This window comes from Falco cherrug, chromosome 3 (assembly GCF_023634085.1).
Source record: "Falco cherrug isolate bFalChe1 chromosome 3, bFalChe1.pri, whole genome shotgun sequence".
Classification (NCBI taxonomy): Eukaryota; Metazoa; Chordata; class Aves; order Falconiformes; family Falconidae; genus Falco; species Falco cherrug.
In genome coordinates, this window is record NC_073699.1 from 37,652,972 (window position 1) to 37,671,487 (window position 18,516).

General features: G+C 38.8%; 1 protein-coding gene across 1 annotated transcript in view; it reads left to right on the top strand.

Annotated features, from left to right (window-relative positions):
* TPD52 (tumor protein D52) overlaps positions 1–18,516 on the top strand; it is a 128,073-nt gene that overhangs the window by 53,038 nt on the left and 56,519 nt on the right. The window contains exon 6 of the mRNA XM_055703644.1: positions 6,886–7,067. Within this exon, the coding sequence (XP_055559619.1) occupies positions 6,886–7,067 (182 nt within the window). The remainder of the gene's footprint in view (positions 1–6,885; positions 7,068–18,516) is intronic.

The following is an 18,516-nucleotide window of genomic DNA, read 5'->3' on the forward strand; positions in this document are numbered from 1 at the left end:
TTGTAACTGTGTGCTGTAAGTGGGATGATGTGCTGTCACTTACGAGCCTTGGGTGAATTTTATGGCAGTTGTATTTGATGACTTGTATACTAGTTAAAACTTGTGTCCTAGTTTGCATTATGCAGAGTTGTATAAGAATAACCTACATGTTTTCTGTTACATGCATAGTTTCATGTCTGCTTTATCCATGAACATTTGGGTTTTTTAAACAACAGCATTTTAATACTTGCCTTAGTATATACTGCAGAGTTAAACATCAGGCTTCAAAAAAGGCTAAATAGCCTTATACACCTCTTGGACACTGGAGCATCAAGATGGTGTCTGTGGTGTGTATTCTGCATGTGTGCATAATGTATATTGTGCTAGCGATTTGCAAATTGTCCTTTTTAATACTACTTGAGACAAATGCTTTTTGCAAATAAGAGGATAACAGGTAATTTTGTATTTTCTGCGAATGTCTCTTTTTCAAAGGGTGGAATGGAGATGGAGAAGAGGAGGTGCATGTCATACTGAAGAGATGATTCCTGTCTTTGTATAACTGTTCACATGAAACTCCAAGTGATGCTCCAGAGTTCTATTTTGTCTTAGACTTCTGATTTCTCCCAATACTACAAAATATAAGCGAGTCATGTACTGTATATGGCAAGTACAAGTATTTTTCAGATTTTGTTTCCTGAATTGATTTGGTTGAGGGGAGACTTGAGAGCTGTACATCTCTGAGATAAGGGCCTGAGGCCTAAAATTTGAATAATTATATTCTGAGACCAGAATAAGATGTATTTGACTTCTCAATAAAGAGTCATCAGCATTAGACCAAATAGTTTAATGTATGAAAAGGTGGCGGCACCCAGAGAAATTACTTTGAGCTGTAATTGCTTGTATGTTGAAATTTCAGTCACTGTAATCATGTGTCAGTCCTCTCAGTGCTCCTCCTGAAGGCTTCGCCCTCATTTCTTGCAACAACTTCAGTGTGCAGGGAAACCATGGTCGTGAAAACAAAGCTTGATGCTTGTTCTTTGATAAATTTAGGAGAACATTTGAGCTGGCAATGCTTGTTATGCTGCTTCTGGATGGAAGGCTGTTGACTGTTGGATGTCAGATTTTTGCAGTATACTGAGTTGGTCCTGTTGCCTTTAAGGTGATATCCTTCTGCACAGTGGAGTTTTGACTTGAATGCAACAAGCCCCCTGAGTAAAAAAGTATTAAAAGTACACCCAAGAGGAGTTTGGTAAATGAACTGCATGAATCACTGTGACCTGTTACCCTAGTAATGCCTACAACAACTTTTTTAAAAAATCCTGGGATTTAGGTGCGCAACATCTAACATCTAAGCAACTGCACACTTTTAGTAGTTACAAGGTATGGAAAACTGAGGTCTGGTAGGCTCGTAGATTGTGAAATTTCTTTAGGTTGCTTGGTTGAATTAAGTGCCTTATCAGTATATACTTGGTCAGAGAGTAGCTTAATGTATTGGGTTTTGTTTTAATATTCTTTATAGCAGGCTCCCAGTCTTCCTAAATTAAATAAGTTGAAAGTGATCTCAGGAGGTCATCTGTTCAGACCCATTGCTCCAAGCAGGGCAGACTTGGTTCAAGTGGCTCAAGGCCTTTTCCAGTCAAGTTTTGAGTATCTCAAATCCATTGGGCCTCTACCTATTGTGGCATTGTACTAACTTGTTGCTGCAAATCAGTTTTCCCATTTTGTTGTTTTGTGTAACTAGTTTTGGACAGAAAAATCTTTCTAGCTATGGATGACAGTGCTGAGGAACACAAATTTGCTAATTATGGAGGGTTGTGTTCTTTGCATGCTGTTTGATGTCATTCACCCATTAACTGTAGCAGTCAGATTACCAATCTCCCATCCTACTTCCCCATGTTTATCCTTATCTCTCACATTCCAACATACATGATACTTGCCTTTGCAAGCAAACATAAAACGTGTAGCTAGGGTTTTAAAAACTTATTGCTTAGTGGGTGGGATAGGACCACCCTGTTCGTATAGTCATAGGTTTTGCTCCAGAAATAGTATGTTACATCCTCCATTGGAGTAACTTCTTTCATTTGGATCTTACTGGGGTTTAGATCTATGACTTTTTCCACTCTCTGGTTAATATATATCATCTTGCAGAGTATTCTGTTATTGAAAGGGTTACTGGTTTTTACTGCACTATGCACACAGAAAGTGAATGGCATCCAAGTATTTGTGAAAAAACTTAAACCCGAGAAATTGGATGGAAAATCAAGCAAGTTAGGCATTTAAGAAGGAGTAGGGGGAAAATGCCTTTATACTTCAGGTTCTTTAGAAGAATGTGCCCTTTGTGTGTCTGAATTTTGTAATATTCTTCAATTTTTGCAACTTGACATGTTGTTGATGCATTATCTATCACAGCTGTGTGCCTAACGCTCCTTGAGAATCAGAAGAGTGCTTAATAAAGTATGTTGCCCTGTTATCTTAAAGTCTTCTTTTTCTGTAGTGCTAATGTGGGAAGCCAGTTAAGGAGATTTAGAAATCATGGAGGAAAGTACTCAAAATGTCATTAAATCTCTTTAAATGCTTGAGGTAATTACTGTTTAATGAGATCTCCTTGAGGTTATGTAGAAAACTGTAGAAGACACTGTGTTTTAGCTCACTCTATTTCTAGACTGTCCACAAAAGAATCCTTGATGGCAGTAGCCAGTGGAGTTTCTTGAGAATTCTTGTGTATGTAAATCAGATACTTCTGCTATTGAGAATTTCCTCTCCAGGTGGTGGAATGGAGAATGCTGCAGACTTGTAGAGCTGTGTTAGAATTCAAACAGATTCCAGGTGGCTTCTTGGAAAACTGTCCACAGTGAAGAATGACCAAGGATTTATTTGTACATAACATCTGTATCTTAGTGAGTTTAATCTCTGTTCTAATAAGGAATGACCACATCTGTCAGTGTGTAAAGATGGCCCTTGTGGGTTGTGTACAGAGATTATTTCATAGGCAAGTTTGCAAATGGGAAGAATTTTGTATCTGTATTTTTTCCTGCCAGAGAGATAAAGGAGAGGGATGTTGTTAACTAGAATGGACCATTTATAGGTGATAAAACCAGGAAATCCATAGGATGTTGGTGTAACCGTCTTCAGGATGTGGAGATAAAAATTTCACAAGCAACATTTTTTTAGGGTACGGAGCCTACTGTGTGTGCCACTGTATGAAGGCAACAAGAATGAGGTGAATGCCATTTAACAAGTATAATTGCCGAGAGATGAAGGAATTTACTGTATATTGTTCTGTTGGTTAAAAAAAGCCTCACTATTGCTCAGCATGTTCAATGGCCATTACTAATGTCATCTTTCTAGATAACTTAGGAAAATCTTCAAACTAAAATCAGAAGTTCTCTTGATCCTCTCTACTAGCTCACTGTTTGTTTGTTGGGTTTTTTTTTTCCAGTTGATCTACATATAAGAAAAAGCAGTTCAGTTAATGGAAATTGATCATCTAGCGTAGTGTGTGATTCTGCTAGCATTCATTAAATTAATCCAAACCATGGGTGGACCTCCTCACATCCTGTTGAAATATGAAAAGAAAGACTTGAACTTAGTGGGGAGTATATATGCATTAGCCTACAATGGTAACATCTGCCTTTTTTGGTGTTTTTTTTATAATTATTAGTAGTAGGATTTTGGTGTGTTTTTTTCCCTAAACCAATTTTCTTATTAGTTTGCCTTGCTATGAAGGATAGCTGAAAATATTCTGGGATGAAATTATAGTAGTCTGTATCATCCTGAGTTTGTATGTTGCTGCCTTGTTCTTAACTTTGTACTTGTTTGTGGGCACTCTCACACTCTTGTTTGTTCATTCTGATACTCGCTTGGTCCTTTGGTGATCTAGTTTGGAACTGAGACCAACAGAAAACCGTCCTTACAAGAAAGTAAATAGCTTCTCTTTGTTACATTCCTGAAACAGGCTTACTCTGGGGTAGTACAAGTTTCAGTGGTGGCATAAGGGGACAGGAGTTGTCTTGGAGGGAGTAGAGAGGGCAAGAGAGGGCATGGTGGTGGTGCCTGCTTGGTTGGTTTAAACACATAGACTTGTATTCTAAATTTAGAAGACTTAACAGAGATTTTGGAGGACTGCAGAAAGATTTTTGTCAGATGTTTGGTCTCATAGATGGAGCAGCAAAAGTATTTGGAAAGATGATTTATTCTGAAACACTGGTTCCTGAAAAGCCAGCATCTCTGCCAGCTGATGATACTGTGCTTGTGTGCATCTCTTCAGTATCGTATATGCTGCCCTTCTGCATTTACATATGTGTATTTCTTAAGTCCCTGCAGGCATCTCCCTTTGATAATGTTAACTCTTAATTGGGAAGTTGTTTTTGTTTGTAGCACTCAGCTACATCCATCTGAGAGACAGAGCATCTACTAGAAATCCTCTGCTATGAGCATTCCTGCTATCACTTTCTGGATGATTGTTTTCATTGGCATCATCTTCCCTAGACAAATTGACTTAAGTCAGGTGTGAAAGACAGAGAAATGCGGTAACACTGGTTAGGGAAGTGGGGAATTGAACAATCAATTCAATGGATAAAGTAGTTGACCATCGAGTTTTGTTGTATTTGACTGCAGTAACTTGGTGTTGAGTGGCAAGGCATAGTCAAGATGAGATGTATCATTTTTGAAAACAATGATTATGTGCGTACAGGATAGTGGAAAAGTGTTCTGTTACTTTACAGGAGCAAACAGTTGAGTTCCAAACCAATCGGATGATTCTGCAAACTCACTAGAGTTCATAGTGAAAAAGCTGGTGGAAGACTATTACATTTTGCACTTTGTTGTACCTCAGTTTCCTTTAAAACAGGTTTTGGCATTTCAGTATGAGGATTGATTTATGATCTCGTGCCCAGATGGAGTAATTTTTAGGGGGTGTTAATTTTGAAATGTTTACTTTTAGCTTATGGCTTATACATGGATTTAAAGTTGCATCTAGACTGCTGCTGCCCCCTCAATTCATATCATGAATCTCATTTAAATACTTCCTTTTATTGCTTCCACTGTTTTGCATGTATTCTTGGAGCACTTACAAATGCATCCTGTAAAATTAATTTTCATCTATTTGAATTTAAACTGCATTGTGAAATTCAAACAAACCTATGTTTGGAACCTTATCTGATACTAGCTTTTCTGTTTAAAATCCTATTGCTCTGTTTGTGTTCTACTGTCACCCTTGGTTTTGTGGTGTGTGTGCATACACCTGTGCAGACGTTGCACTTTGTCCAGCCCTTGTCCTTGGGACGCTACATTTAATAGTTCCTGTTTCTAAAGCAGCAGATTTATCAGGTGTCAGATCTCTAGCTTGTAATTCCTGAGGCTATGTCATGTCAGAACAACCCATGCTGTTTGTGCCTTCCAGCAGAGGTGTAATTCAAAACTGTCTCTTGTTTTGACTTCCCCAAGAACAAAAGCTTCCAAATGTACAAGTGGAAAACAATGGCATTATTCTCTGTTCACACAGAATATAGATGGATTTTCAGCATTCACTTGAAGTGGTCAATGGGAAAGTGTGTCATGGAAGCCAACAGATCTTTAAACGTTCAATTGCTTGATTATTTTTTTTCTTATTAGCTCTTCTGCTGGCTTGAAATTAGTCTGAAATTTTGCATGAAGTAATTATTGGATCAGTTAATTACCACCAGATGCGGGGGGAAATTAATTTCATTTTTTAATCTGTTTATCCATCTATGGAATTATTTCCTTAGTTTCACTTTCAGATTTCAGGTACGTGTTGCTTCCAAAATGTGTTGACCCTTTCATTTGTTACTGGCAAGAAGGTTTTTCTTACTAATTGAATTTCACATCTTAAAAAGTGGTCAAATTTAGTCTGTCAGGGAAGGTGTATCTGAGAATGAGTCTCACTTAGATACAACTGGGTATTTTCACCTAACATACAATGCGTAGCCTGTGATAGTCAGGTTTTTCAGATCACAGGACAGAGATGTCTCCATGAGAAAGAGCAGGAGGATTTATGTTCTTCCATTTTCCAAAAGCTCTCTTAAGAAGAAACTGGCATTTTATTTAGTTAGTTAATGAATTAAAATATTTACTTTGATATTGTAGGTGAAAAATGAGAGAATCACAGAATGGTTTGGATTGAAAGGGACCTTTAAAGGTCATCTAGTTCCTACCCTCCTGCCATGGGCAGGGACACCTTCCACTGGACCAGGTTGCTCAAGGCCCCATCCAGCCAATTCCAGGGATGGGGCATCCACAGCTTCTCTGGGCAACCTGTGCCAGTGCCTCACCACCCTCACAGTAAAGAATTTCTTCCTAATATCTAATCTAAATCTACCCTCTTCTAGTTTAAAGCTATTACCCCATTTTCTGTTGCTACAGGCCCTACTAAAAGGTGATGGTTTAGAATTTTTTAATGTGTTGTATCAGTCCTGTGCATGCCTTCTACTTTTGCTGCTTTGCCAAAATGGTTTTGTTCTTTAAAACAAAGATTTAAGTATTATTCATTATTAAACAGCTGCATGAATAGCTGCAAGGTACTAATTCTGTTTTGGTTTTCACCAAAGACATGACAGATGTTCTTTTTCAGGAGCATCTCCTAACATTGGGAATGCATTTTCAAATCAACTTATGTAATCAATAGTAGAACTGGCAGATGTTTTCAGGAGATCCAAATTATGTTTTTGTGTGACTGAATTAATGAAAGCTTTACCTTTAATGGGTAAAATGTTTGGGGCTGGAGAAATGTATCAGGTGCCTTCTTAGAAGTCTTTACTAAAAATGTGCCAGACACTTGAAATCTTTGCTTGTAATTTAGTGAATAAATTTTGTGTGTTAAGTTTAATTTACTTCCTCCTTCTGAGAGTATGTTTTCTGAAATGGTTTTTTATTATTATTTATTTGTAGGTTCCTTCAGAGAAATCGGAATCCTTTGCATCTATGTTGAGACGCTCTCCTTTAATTCAGATGGGACCTGCCAAAGATAAAATTGCCATTGGTCGAATATTTCATGTTGTGGAAGATGATCTTTATATAGATTTTGGTGGCAAGTTTCACTGTGTGTGCAAAAGACCAGGAGTGGATGGGAAGTAAGTAATAAACTTATGGTAAGCAATTAACATATGTGAATGACATACTGAAATTCTTAGTTAATGGGATTTGACCATCTTCTGGACTGAGCTTGGGTAGTTCATATGAATTTTGTGGTTTAAACCGTAGAAGTTAACATGTTGTGCAGAATAAAAGTATGGTCACAGACAAATCTGGATAGCTCAGACATCATCTTGAATGCAGATTCCTTTGCAAGTTTGCATTGTTGCTATCTACATTTTTCCAGCTTATGATGACCAAGGGAAGTTACTGGGTGTTTTGTCACTGAGGAGAGGGGACATCACTATCATCTGAGTTGTTAAAACAAGCACTAACTATTGAAATACTTGAGAGTTTTGTGGATGTGGAAATTTAATCCCATGTAAATGGTAAGCCTCCTTAGGCAAGAACTTTCTGTGCTAAATGTATATACGTGAGGTGATGTACTAGGGAGTTTACACATTATTTGTGATAATACTGTTTATAAGAGATGATCAGTGCTAATGTGGTCAAATATATTGTAGAAGAAGATTTTGTATAGACTTTGGTGGCAGGTTCCACTGTGTGTCCTGAACTAGAACAGCTGTGGTGGAACTAGAACAGGTGTGCTGGGGAATGCAGTAGTTAGAGCTAAAAGGTAAGAAAGCAACAAATTCTAGTGGAAACGGCATTTGTAAGGTTACTAAACTGTCTTTAGCGCCTCATGATTATGTACTATTCAAGAATATCTTGTCTATTTAATTTGTCTCCAGGTTGCTTTAATGCTTAGTTTTTAATATGTAGGCAAAATACCATGTGTTCGAATTCATAACATCACTATTATTGGTCCATCTCTTTTTCCCTCTTTCTTTTTTTCCTTGAGAGAGGAGGAATATCATTGTTAATCAGCAAGGTCACTGTGTCTAAATCGTGTTCCTGTGATAAGCAGTTCTGAAATAGTTGGGTTTTTTTTTAAAAAAACAAGATTTAACAGAAATAATCACGTTACTGTGCAAGTTTGTGATAGTATTTTATCAGAGCATTGTATACTCAACTTCCTTTTTTGGATAGGTCTGTGACTTTTAAAGCATATGTGATTGATGGCCCAGGATGAGCAGTGTCCTTTATGCCTGTCACATTTGGCATCAGCAGAAGATTTTCTGTCTTTTGCTGCTGCTGTAGTGGTAAAATCCTTGTTGCTCTTTGTATCTCTTGCTATTCTAAATCTAGATAAGCTTTGCCTTTCCCAGTCCATTCTTGCACGTCTGAGGAATGCTTCTGCATTCATCTCAGTCTGTGGCCATTCATTTTGTTTTTATGGTAGAGTTCAGACTGAAGCTCCCTGTTCAGCTGAGCTGTCCTTCTGCCAGGCCAGCTCAACTTTTGAACGTTGGGGAAGACCACTGTAGAGCATTGATGAATTTATCAGTTCCTTATGGATCAATGGCCTCTCTCTGGGCACCTTTTCAAGTCGGGAGAGCTTCTTGTCATGGTTTAACCCTAGCTGGCGACAAAGCTCCACATGCTTCTTCGCTCTCCCCACAGCGGGATGGGGGAGACAAGGAGAAGAATAAAAGTGAGAAAACCTGTGGATTGAGGTAAAGACAGTTGAATAGGTAAAGTAAAAGCTGCACATGCAAGCAAAGCAAAGCAAGGAATTCATTCACTGCTTCCCATGGGCAGGCAGGTGTTCAGCCATCCCCAGGAAAGCGGGGCTCCATCACGTGTAACCGTTATTTGGGAAGACAAATGCCATAATTCTGGATGTCCCCCCCTTACTTCTTCTAACCCCAGCTTTTATTGCTGAGTATGACATCCCATGGTATGGAATATCCCTTTGGCTAGTTTGGGTCGCCTGTCCTGGCTGTGTCCCCTCCCAATGTCCTGTGCCCCTCCAGCCCTCTCGCTGGCAGGGCCCGGGAAACTGAAAAGTCCTTGACTGAGTATAAACATCACCCAGCAACAGCTTAAAAGGTAAGTGTGTTACCAACATTGTTCTCACACCAAATCCAAAACACAGCACTGCACCAGCTACTAAGAAGAAAATTATCTCTGTCCCAACTGAAGCCAGGACACTTGTCTACCCTGAATAAACCAAAGTAATGTCCTGGAGCCCAGATCTCTCTTCTGCCACTTGTCTTTCTCACTTTCCTTCAGTTTGTAAGCTCTTGGCATTGGTGGTCACTGCAGCTGAGGCTGCCATCAGCTACCATGTTCCCAGACAGTGTTCTCCTGCCCTGAGTAACGTGTCTGGCGGGAGACCTGCCCTGGCTGGGCTGTCTGGCACTTGTGGCAAAGGATGATGCCAGGGCACTCACTCTGGATTGCTTGTTCTGCTCTGTGTTTGTTTCTGCTTGAGCAGACATCAGGACATCTGAAGTCCCCTGTGAGAATCAGGGCCTGCAGTCATGAGATGGCTTCTGGTTGTTTGAATGAGGCTTCATCCACTTGCTCTTTCTGATCAGGCAGCCCATAGCAGACATCCACTGTGACGCTGTCTGTCTTGGTCTCCTCTCTGATTGTGACCCATAGCTCTCAACTGCTTCCTGGCATGGTTCATAGCAAGGCTCCATGCACTCATGCCCCATCCTTGCTTCCAGTGCTGCCCCCTTTGCCTTGTCCCATGTTTGCTTGCGTGCTTCCTCCCAGGTTTGGGGAGCAGGCAACTTTGTACGTTCTCTTCAAATCCCTAACTACGATTCATGCTGAGCCTGCTGCTTACTTGTTTCCTTGTGTGGTGTTAATAGCTCATTTTGTCATGGTGCTCTGGGATACTTGGGTGGCAAGACAAATTGGGGGCCAGTGACGAAATAGGTCTTCCTAAAAAAGCTCCCAGGCAGACAAGTGTCTGTCAACTCCTTCCCTGCTCTCATCTTCTTCCTAATTAGTGTTGTATGTCTTTTTTTTGTGGTGCATGTTGGAGGGTACAGGGGAAAATGAGGCCTGGGAAAACTGCTGTTGGAGCAGATGCCTCAGTCAGTTGTCCATTGATGCTGGGAGCGTAATAAGGCTGGGGCTGAGACTGTCTTAGGCCAGTTACATTTTTGGCCGCCTGTTACAATGATGAAAACAAGCAGATCCACCTAAGGCTTGTTTCTACTTCCTTCTCACTGCTTTTGAGCGGGAGTGGAGAGAGGGTAATTAATAGCCTGAGCATTTTTTTTCTTATGAAATAAAATTTGGAACTAAAGGTGGTAGTTCACAAAACAATACAGACAGCATTTACAACATTGAGAATGTAGTGGCAGTGGAAGTGGTAGTGATGATGCTTTGGGTTTGATGGACTTAGAGCATTCATTTGAGATGTAGGTGACTGATTCAAATCCCTTTTCTCCTCATTTCAGTCCAGGAACCTGAATTTGTCTCTGACTAATTAAGTGTTTAAATGCTATATGGACTTAATCCTCTAAATAAAAATATTTGTGTAAGAAAATAGATAAATAAAACTTGCCACCTTTTCCAATTCATTGTGTTTGTGGAATTGCAATTTCTAAAATTTACCTGGATTTGCAAAAAATTGCAGTCACGTGCAATCTTTTGTTCTGTTGTTTATCTTTAGCTTGTCATAAGGTGCTGTGTCATAAACACGGTTGTACCAGTTCCTTTCTAACTGGGATTTGTAACACAATATTTGCAAACTACTCATGGAATCAAAAATAAACACAGAAAACTGCTGTCTTGGCTAGCTGTGTATGTCATCAATAGCATTCAGGTGCTGCTGAGTTTGGGTCTCCTGCTTATTAAAAAGTAGTGGGAAGACTTATGCCTTTGCTTGTACAATTGCTTTGATCTGCTTATAAAGGCAGCAGCTCATGGATTTACAGAGTAAAGTTTGTCTAATCAAAACAAATACAGTCTTTTCATATGCCAGTGTCTTAGTAAGCGTGAAGGCTTAGAGTCTTTTGATGGACACTGGCTTCTCTTTGGAAGGCAGTAACTGCATTTGATCATCAGAATAAAGGTCAAACTAGTGCTAGAATATCTTCTACCAAAGCTTGAAAGTAACTGGGTGGAATTTGCAGTGTGTATTTAGATCTATACCAGCTTAAATTGGTGACTGCAGTAAGACTTTGTTACTGTTATTTTAGTTAATTCACTTGCTGACAAAAGTGACCTTATCACCATATTGTATGTGATGTAATCAGAACTGTTCACTGGTTTATTTGCAAAGTGTTTATTGTTCGTGTCAAGGAGAAGCGTGGGCATTTTAATTTACAGATAACAGATGATTTCTTGAAGGCCATCAGTTCAGGACAGAAGAACCAGATTTAATCTTCAGACACAGAACTTCATGATATCATTTTTATGAAGTCAGTTTTGAGAGCATGGCTCTTCGAGAACCTGTATTCTGATGCTGATCTTTGGGTTTACTGTGTTGTCTTTTCAGGTATTTGGCAACTCCTTCAAAATACTAGTTTATCATCTTTAAAGGAAAAAAAACTCTTGCATTTATGTAAAAAGGTATCTTTACAAGGACATGTGCTGTTGATATTTCCTAGGTTGTTTAGCTTTTTCTCACCAGAACTCAACTACTTTCACGATACTATAATACAGTTTTCTTTTTGTTGTATAATGTCCTTCGCTCTTTGACTAGAAGTTACTTGAAAATAAACAAAAAACCTACAAGAGGTTCTTGTTTGTAAAACTTGTTCTCTTAAACTGCTGCGTCCTGATCCTGACAGTTGTGATTTCTTGGAATGTCTAAGTGAAAGACCCTGTAGCATTACCACCATGTGGCCATAAGAAAGGATTCTTTCTTTCTCAAGACTGTCTTGTGTAAAAGAGCAACTACAAAAAAAGGTGTCCCTCACTTGGAAGATTTGAAGTAACTACATAATTTTTTTTTCCCCATCAGTTCTTCTAAACTTCAGCCTTTAAAAAAAACCAAACCAACACAAAAACAGACAAAAGAAAACACCACAAACTATTAAGTATAAGAAACCTTAGAACAATAATAATAGAAAAATCAAATCGTATAAACATTTGAAGAACCTGCTATTTCCTTTTGGGTTTCACTGTTTGTTTCCTTCTTCCTATCCTCTCTGGGAAAGCTGTTTTCACAGGATGGCAAAGAATATATTTCATTATCAACATTGATGGTATTGAGATAGGAAGCATGCATCAGTTTGCTTAGATAAAAGATACTGGCAAAATCTCACAGGGTTGGACAAGGGTGCATTTGATTATAAATATCAATGGCATTTTGTTATTTATTTAATGTGACAAGAATATTTATTACCCTTATGATTTCAAGGTTTTATTTAATATGTGCTGTACTAAATATACTGTAATTAGTACAAACATGCTTCTTTAATACACTTTGACTTAAATGCTGTATTAAGTTTGCATTTTATGCCATCAACATACAGCAATTCTGTAAAGCATCCAGAGTGTATACAAATGAGAAAGGGTCTGTAGGAAGTAAGGGTGAAGTAACTTTTCAGCTATAGGAAGAAAGTGGTGTATTTTCTTTTTTCTTTTAACATGCAGAGGAAATGAAGTCCTAAAGAGGAAAGTGTCTGCCTTAGATCTCCAATTGAGCAACAACTTAATCCATGGCAAAAAGGTGCTGTTACAGCCTGCTTCTGCCATTATCAGATGGAATTCTTAAGAACCAGAAAATGTGGGAAGGGGTTGTGCTGACACTGCCTGTTGCATGGTCTGCACCTGTACTGTTAATGACCAGTTCCCATCAAAAGCACAATGGCTTTCAGCAATTTTCTGAAATGTAGGATTGCAGGACCAGCTTCCAAAGGATTAAACTGCACCTCTCCATGCCAATGTAATGAAGCTTTATTTTCAAAGACTGCTGTAACCCTCCAGCAACTCCAGTATTATCAGGCTGTAGGATCAGAAAGACACTTCCTTTATGTTTTGAGTATGCAGCTGGTGCAGGGATTTCCAGTATATCCTGTGGCAATTTTACTTGACACCTTTTATACAGTGCGTATTTGCCAAACTTAAGTAGTAGAGGAGGGAAGAAATCATTTGATGCCAGTTGTGATTTAGAACATGACAGCTTAATGAGCGTCATAAAACATTACCTAATGCTGTTTCTGTAAATTATATCAAAATATTTACGCGGTTTGAATGGCTGCCAGGGTTAATTTTATTTGGGAAACGTTTTAAATTCTTCTCTTTTTCTTCTATTTTTAAAATATTTTATAGATAAAGGCAGAATGGAATCCAATTAAAACAATGTTTCTTTTTAGACTGGGTAATGTGAATAAGGCTGCCTGTTTTCCAGCACATTTGTTTGATTAAGACAGTCTTTAAATTTATTAGTGATAGTTGAAACTGTTTAAAAGATCTTGTAAGATTAAAAAAAAATCAATTTCTGAAAAAAACCCAGAGGTGCATGGAGGGAGATTTTGTGCAGGAGGGAGGCACAAGAAGGCACCATTTGGTTTAGTTCCAGTTTGCGTATTAAATAAAGTCACGGCATGTTAGGCCGGAGGGTGACTTTGGAGCCAACTATCCCATTTTGGTGCCATGTGAATATGCTTCTGGAACAATTAGTGCATCTTTCAACCAGAAGGAGCTACCTCGCACAAAGCACCAAGTAAACTACTCTCATGTGCAGCAAAGATACTTGCACATGGGAAGATGTTGGTGTGTGGTAAATTCACCCTTTGCCTGCTGGACCCTAGTTTTCCTGACTTTTGTGTAGATAATGGTGCAAGATTATTATGGAAAGGTTTAGAGAGACAATGTTAAAGACATAACCTTTCTAACTCTTTCTTTTAAAATTAAGTAAAGACCAGACAATGGGCAGGAGGCTGGCCGATAGAGAGACCCGGCACCCTGCTCCCTTCCTCAGGGCCTTTGCCAGAGGAATCACAAGCATCAAATTTACGCTTTAACCTGGCGTCTGTGACTAATTGGGAGAAAAGTCTTTGAGTAGCAGTATGGGCCATCTGCAGGATACAGACCTGGTGGCAGTGGAGAGATTTAGTGATGTTTTCCTTAGAATATGTATTTCTTCCCTATCCTATACTTACTGGAGTGTTGCTGTTCTGGCAGGCTGGTACATGCGACAGCTTTCATGTAAAACTTTAAATGTTGATGGAACTATTACTGCTTAAAAAGAAAAGTAATTACTGTGATAGATACAGGAGACATTTCTTGCTGCAGTAATGCTGATTTTGGTTTTACATGTTTGTTTTTACAGTGGTCTACTTCCTTTTTACTGTCTGTTGCCAGCAAAATAGCATCTATCTGTTATGTGTAATTCTCAAGGGGAAAGAGGAAATTGCTAACCAGCAGTACAAGTTATACAATAAACGATGCTTTTGCAAGTACAATTTTCAGACTCATGCAGATGCAGAAAAAACATGTCATATGAGACTGAAAACCTGTTGAAACTTAGTATTTTTTTTACATTAATGCATGTTGAAAGTACTGATGAAGTGCACATCATGCTGGGTTGGTGTGCAAAATTGCTTCTGATTTCCATTGTGTAGTCTTGCTTAGAAGAGGCTCAAGGTCTGCTGAGGAAAATTATTTTTAACTCCCACTTTTGGTAAGTGAGAAGAATGAACACAGTAACTGTACTAGCAGTATTTTCTGGTTTTATTTATGTGTACAAATTGTTGCTGTTAGCTCATCAGTATTAAATCGGTTGTTTCCTCCTTCATTGCTTTCCTTCTGTTGCAGTTTTCATTCCCAACAGATTGGTCTTTTTTTCTCACAAGCCTTTCTAGTAGTAACCACACTGTAGAAAAAATCTTGTAAGGTGATGGAGAAAATGTGTAACCAGTCTCTTACAGGGAATACATTATCTTCCTTCCTTCCATCATCTTTTGCTGCCATTGCCTCGTTCATGTGCTCTGTTGTTTACTACTTGTACCCCTTCCAGGCTTGTTCTCTGCATTCTTTTTTCCAATACCGATTGCTAATATATATTTCAAATATAAATATGATTTTACATTTATAATTAAAGTTTTATATTATTATATCTATTCAGTATTATATAAGTTAGTAAGCCTTTTTAGCTTACATATTACTGCTCAGCTTTTTACCACCGTTTCTCTACTGAACTGTTAGAATTTGCAGATTTGTTGTGTGTTTTTAAGCAGTTGCCATGTTTTAGAGGTGGCCGTGTTATAGCAGTATGTGGTATGTTTCTTCTCATAATGCTGTTGGAAAGCTTTATAAGTAATTGTCCTGAGATTTGTTCATTTATATACATAATTAAAGCAGAAATGATTACTAAAATACCTATTAACATAATCTTATTTAGTCAACATGAACACTTACCTGACCAGGAAAGCAGCCTGGGAGAATCTGGTCGGTTTATATAACAGGGATTGCCTTTGTGCCTATAACTTCAAACAGTTTACATCCATCAGTGTCATGTTGCTAACATGTTTTTGATACTGCCTTGCTCCTCCCTCACCCTCCTTTGGTTCCAAATTATCCTGCCTACTAGAGGGCAAAATTCCTCTGCATTTTGAAAGATGAACTTAAATATTGTTTTTGAATTGTAGAATAATTATGACCTGGTAAAATTTGCTGAAGTATAATACGAAGTGTGCACATGCTTTCCTGAATCTCTTCCAGTTTGTATCTTCTGTGGAATACATAACCAGACAGCCAGTCTCCACACTGTGAAAACCAGTCTCTTTCTGTGATGAAAATCACCAGAATGTTATGTTGAAATTCTCTAAGGACCAAGGTGGTTTGCACTAGTCATCAGCAAACTTGGGCTTTGGCATTCTGGTCAGCCTTTGGTCTCAAACTGTGCCCAAATTCCAGGGAGAAATAGTAAACAGGACTGATCTTGTTGTCCTGTTCCCACATACCAACATTGCAACTTAAAAAGGAAGCCTTATTGTTTATCTTGAAGAGGGCTAAATGCAGGGAGGTGGGATGAACTCCCTTTTCTACAAAGCTTCTATATAGTGCAATTCGCCATTGCTCCGAGCCCAAACAATACACACGGTGCCACTCTGTCTGCTGTCGGAACAATTTCAGCTCTCTTTATTTTTTTAAAACAGGCATGCAGAATAGCCATGTGATTGCAAACTTCATCTGTGTACTTCAGCAAATAACCTCTAACTTATTTATAGCAGCATGAATTTTGGAAATTATAGCATTTTTATCCCCTATGGACATAGCTTGGTTATTATTATTTGCTTGGTTACTTTACAATTGTGACTGTTTTTGCCACCCACTGTACATCATTCTTCAGTGGTTATTTTCAGCCACAGATGGAGGTATTGGCTTTGTGTGGTTCTGTAATGCACAAGACTGTGCTTCCAGAGTTCCTGGAGCCCAAAGTCTGTAAACATTTTTTTTACTATACTGTAAATTTTTCATCCCAGATAGATACTTTAGAGTTTAGTTAATGTAATAATACCGCAGGTTAGGTGTTGGGTATCGAAAGTACAGTTAATCCATATTAATGAGGCACCCTACACAGCATGTGGTATGGAATAAACAGCATAGACCTGGGATTATGGCCACAGCAGTGCATGCGAGCCTGCCAGTCACTTTTTCATCTGTATTTTCACTTCTATAATAAGTTTAAAGTAGCAGAGAGTTATGGGATTTAATTGCCTTTGGAGGAAAAAAAATCTCACAAAACTCGTAGCATTTACTGGTGAAAATTTTGTGCCAGCTTTGTCTTCCCAGGGCATAATGATAAATGGGATATGGAATATGCTGTATAAGACATCTTGGGAGAACAAAGCAGTCCATAGGTGGCCCGGAGCTTTTCTGGCAGTGTCAAAGTCTGTAAATACTCTTTAAGCCACACTTCTTCTCATATGTGGACGTGCACTCATAATAGGGAAGAAAAGGCTTGAGAAACTTATTACTGCATTGGAAGGCTTGAGTGTTGTCTGTAAAAGTTGAGGTAGGTTAAACTCTCTCTTTTTGCCTAATCCAGCTATTGGCTGTCAAGAACCATAGAAACTAGGATTATAAAGTCATGTTTTGGCAGAAGAATTGAAATTGTTTCTAGTATTTTGTTTTGAAATCGGTGAGTATAAATGACTTGAATCTCTATATGCAGCATATTTGGAAATTCTTTTTTCTTTTGCCCCACACTTTAAGAAAGCCTTGCCATTTGCATGCAGGAAGATCTGTCCCTTAAATACTTCCAGTAAAGTATATTAATTGCCTCAATAGCTAGACAAGGCTCGAGGAATCTCAGCCATTCTAGATGCAGAAGAACATGAATTTTAGTGAAAACCCTAATGGTCCCCAACATGTTTCACTGACCAGTGACTCTGGGTGACAACAGATGAGGTAGGGACATGGTAGTTATATAGGTGTGTGGTACTTTTCAGGCGTACAGGGAACTGTACTTTATTAAACTGTGGAGCAATGTGCAGATGTTTCTGGCTTAGTCTGGTCACTTTGACCTGTTACTGTAACAGATGTAAGGGCTAAATGTGTAGGTTACTGAGGCAGTATAACTGCTTTATTAGGTTGGGTGTAATTGTGTGCTAAACCCTCTTCTGAGGATAATCAGTTGAGCTGCAGTGTTGCGCTAATGTGGCCTTTGATTTCAGTTTGGGAGCCAGCTTGGTCTAAACTAGCTCATGGCAATCCACTGAGGTGTAAACTTGCCCAAAGACAGAAGCTATTTAGTTTCTGGGTTGAGAAACCATATTAATGATGGTTTGGACCAAATGTGAATTATAAGTCTTCATATAAAATAGATCTTACCCAGGAAAATTAATGCTATCATATAACCATGGTGGTAATTAATTATTCATCCCTCTGGAGCAGTTTCAGTAAGCAAGTCTGAGAAGGGAATTAACACAGCTAGGGAAACACTCTGCAGGTAATACATCAACCTCGAGCTCTTCAGAAGGCATGAGTCAAGCCTCTCACAAATCATGACGTTAAAGTTGGTTTTATGTTTTGTTTTATTACTTTTGGGGTTCTCTAGTCTTTGAGTTCACATCACTTCTTTTTTGACTTGGCAGAATAGGAATTTTTAATTAAACCAACTTTTTTAAAAAGGCAATTGAACTTCTTGTGTAGCTGTACAACTGCAAGAGCCAAGACTTTAGGACACTCAATAGCAGAAAGATAGGATAAAGTTGTTAATATTGGCAAAACTAGAGATGATGTACAGAATTATTTTACTGATAATTCTTCTCAGTCTGCTATGTAATACTAAGATTACTCGAGCTGGAGGTCGGTAACTAGCAGTGTACGGCAGGGCTCGATACTGGCTCCAGTCCTGTTTAACATCTTCATTAGCGACCTTGCTGATGGGATGGAATGTACCGTCAGCAAGTTTGCCTAGAGTACAGAACTCAGAGGAGTTGTTACAAAGGGTGGTTGTGCTATCATCCAGAGGGACTTTGACGGGCTGGAGAGATGGGCGGACAGGAGCCTTGTGAAGTTCAACAAAAAGAATTGCAAAGTCCTTTCTCTGGGGAGGAAAAACCCCAGGCACCAGTACGTGCTGGGGCTACCAGACTGGAAAGCAGCTTGGCAAAAAAGGCC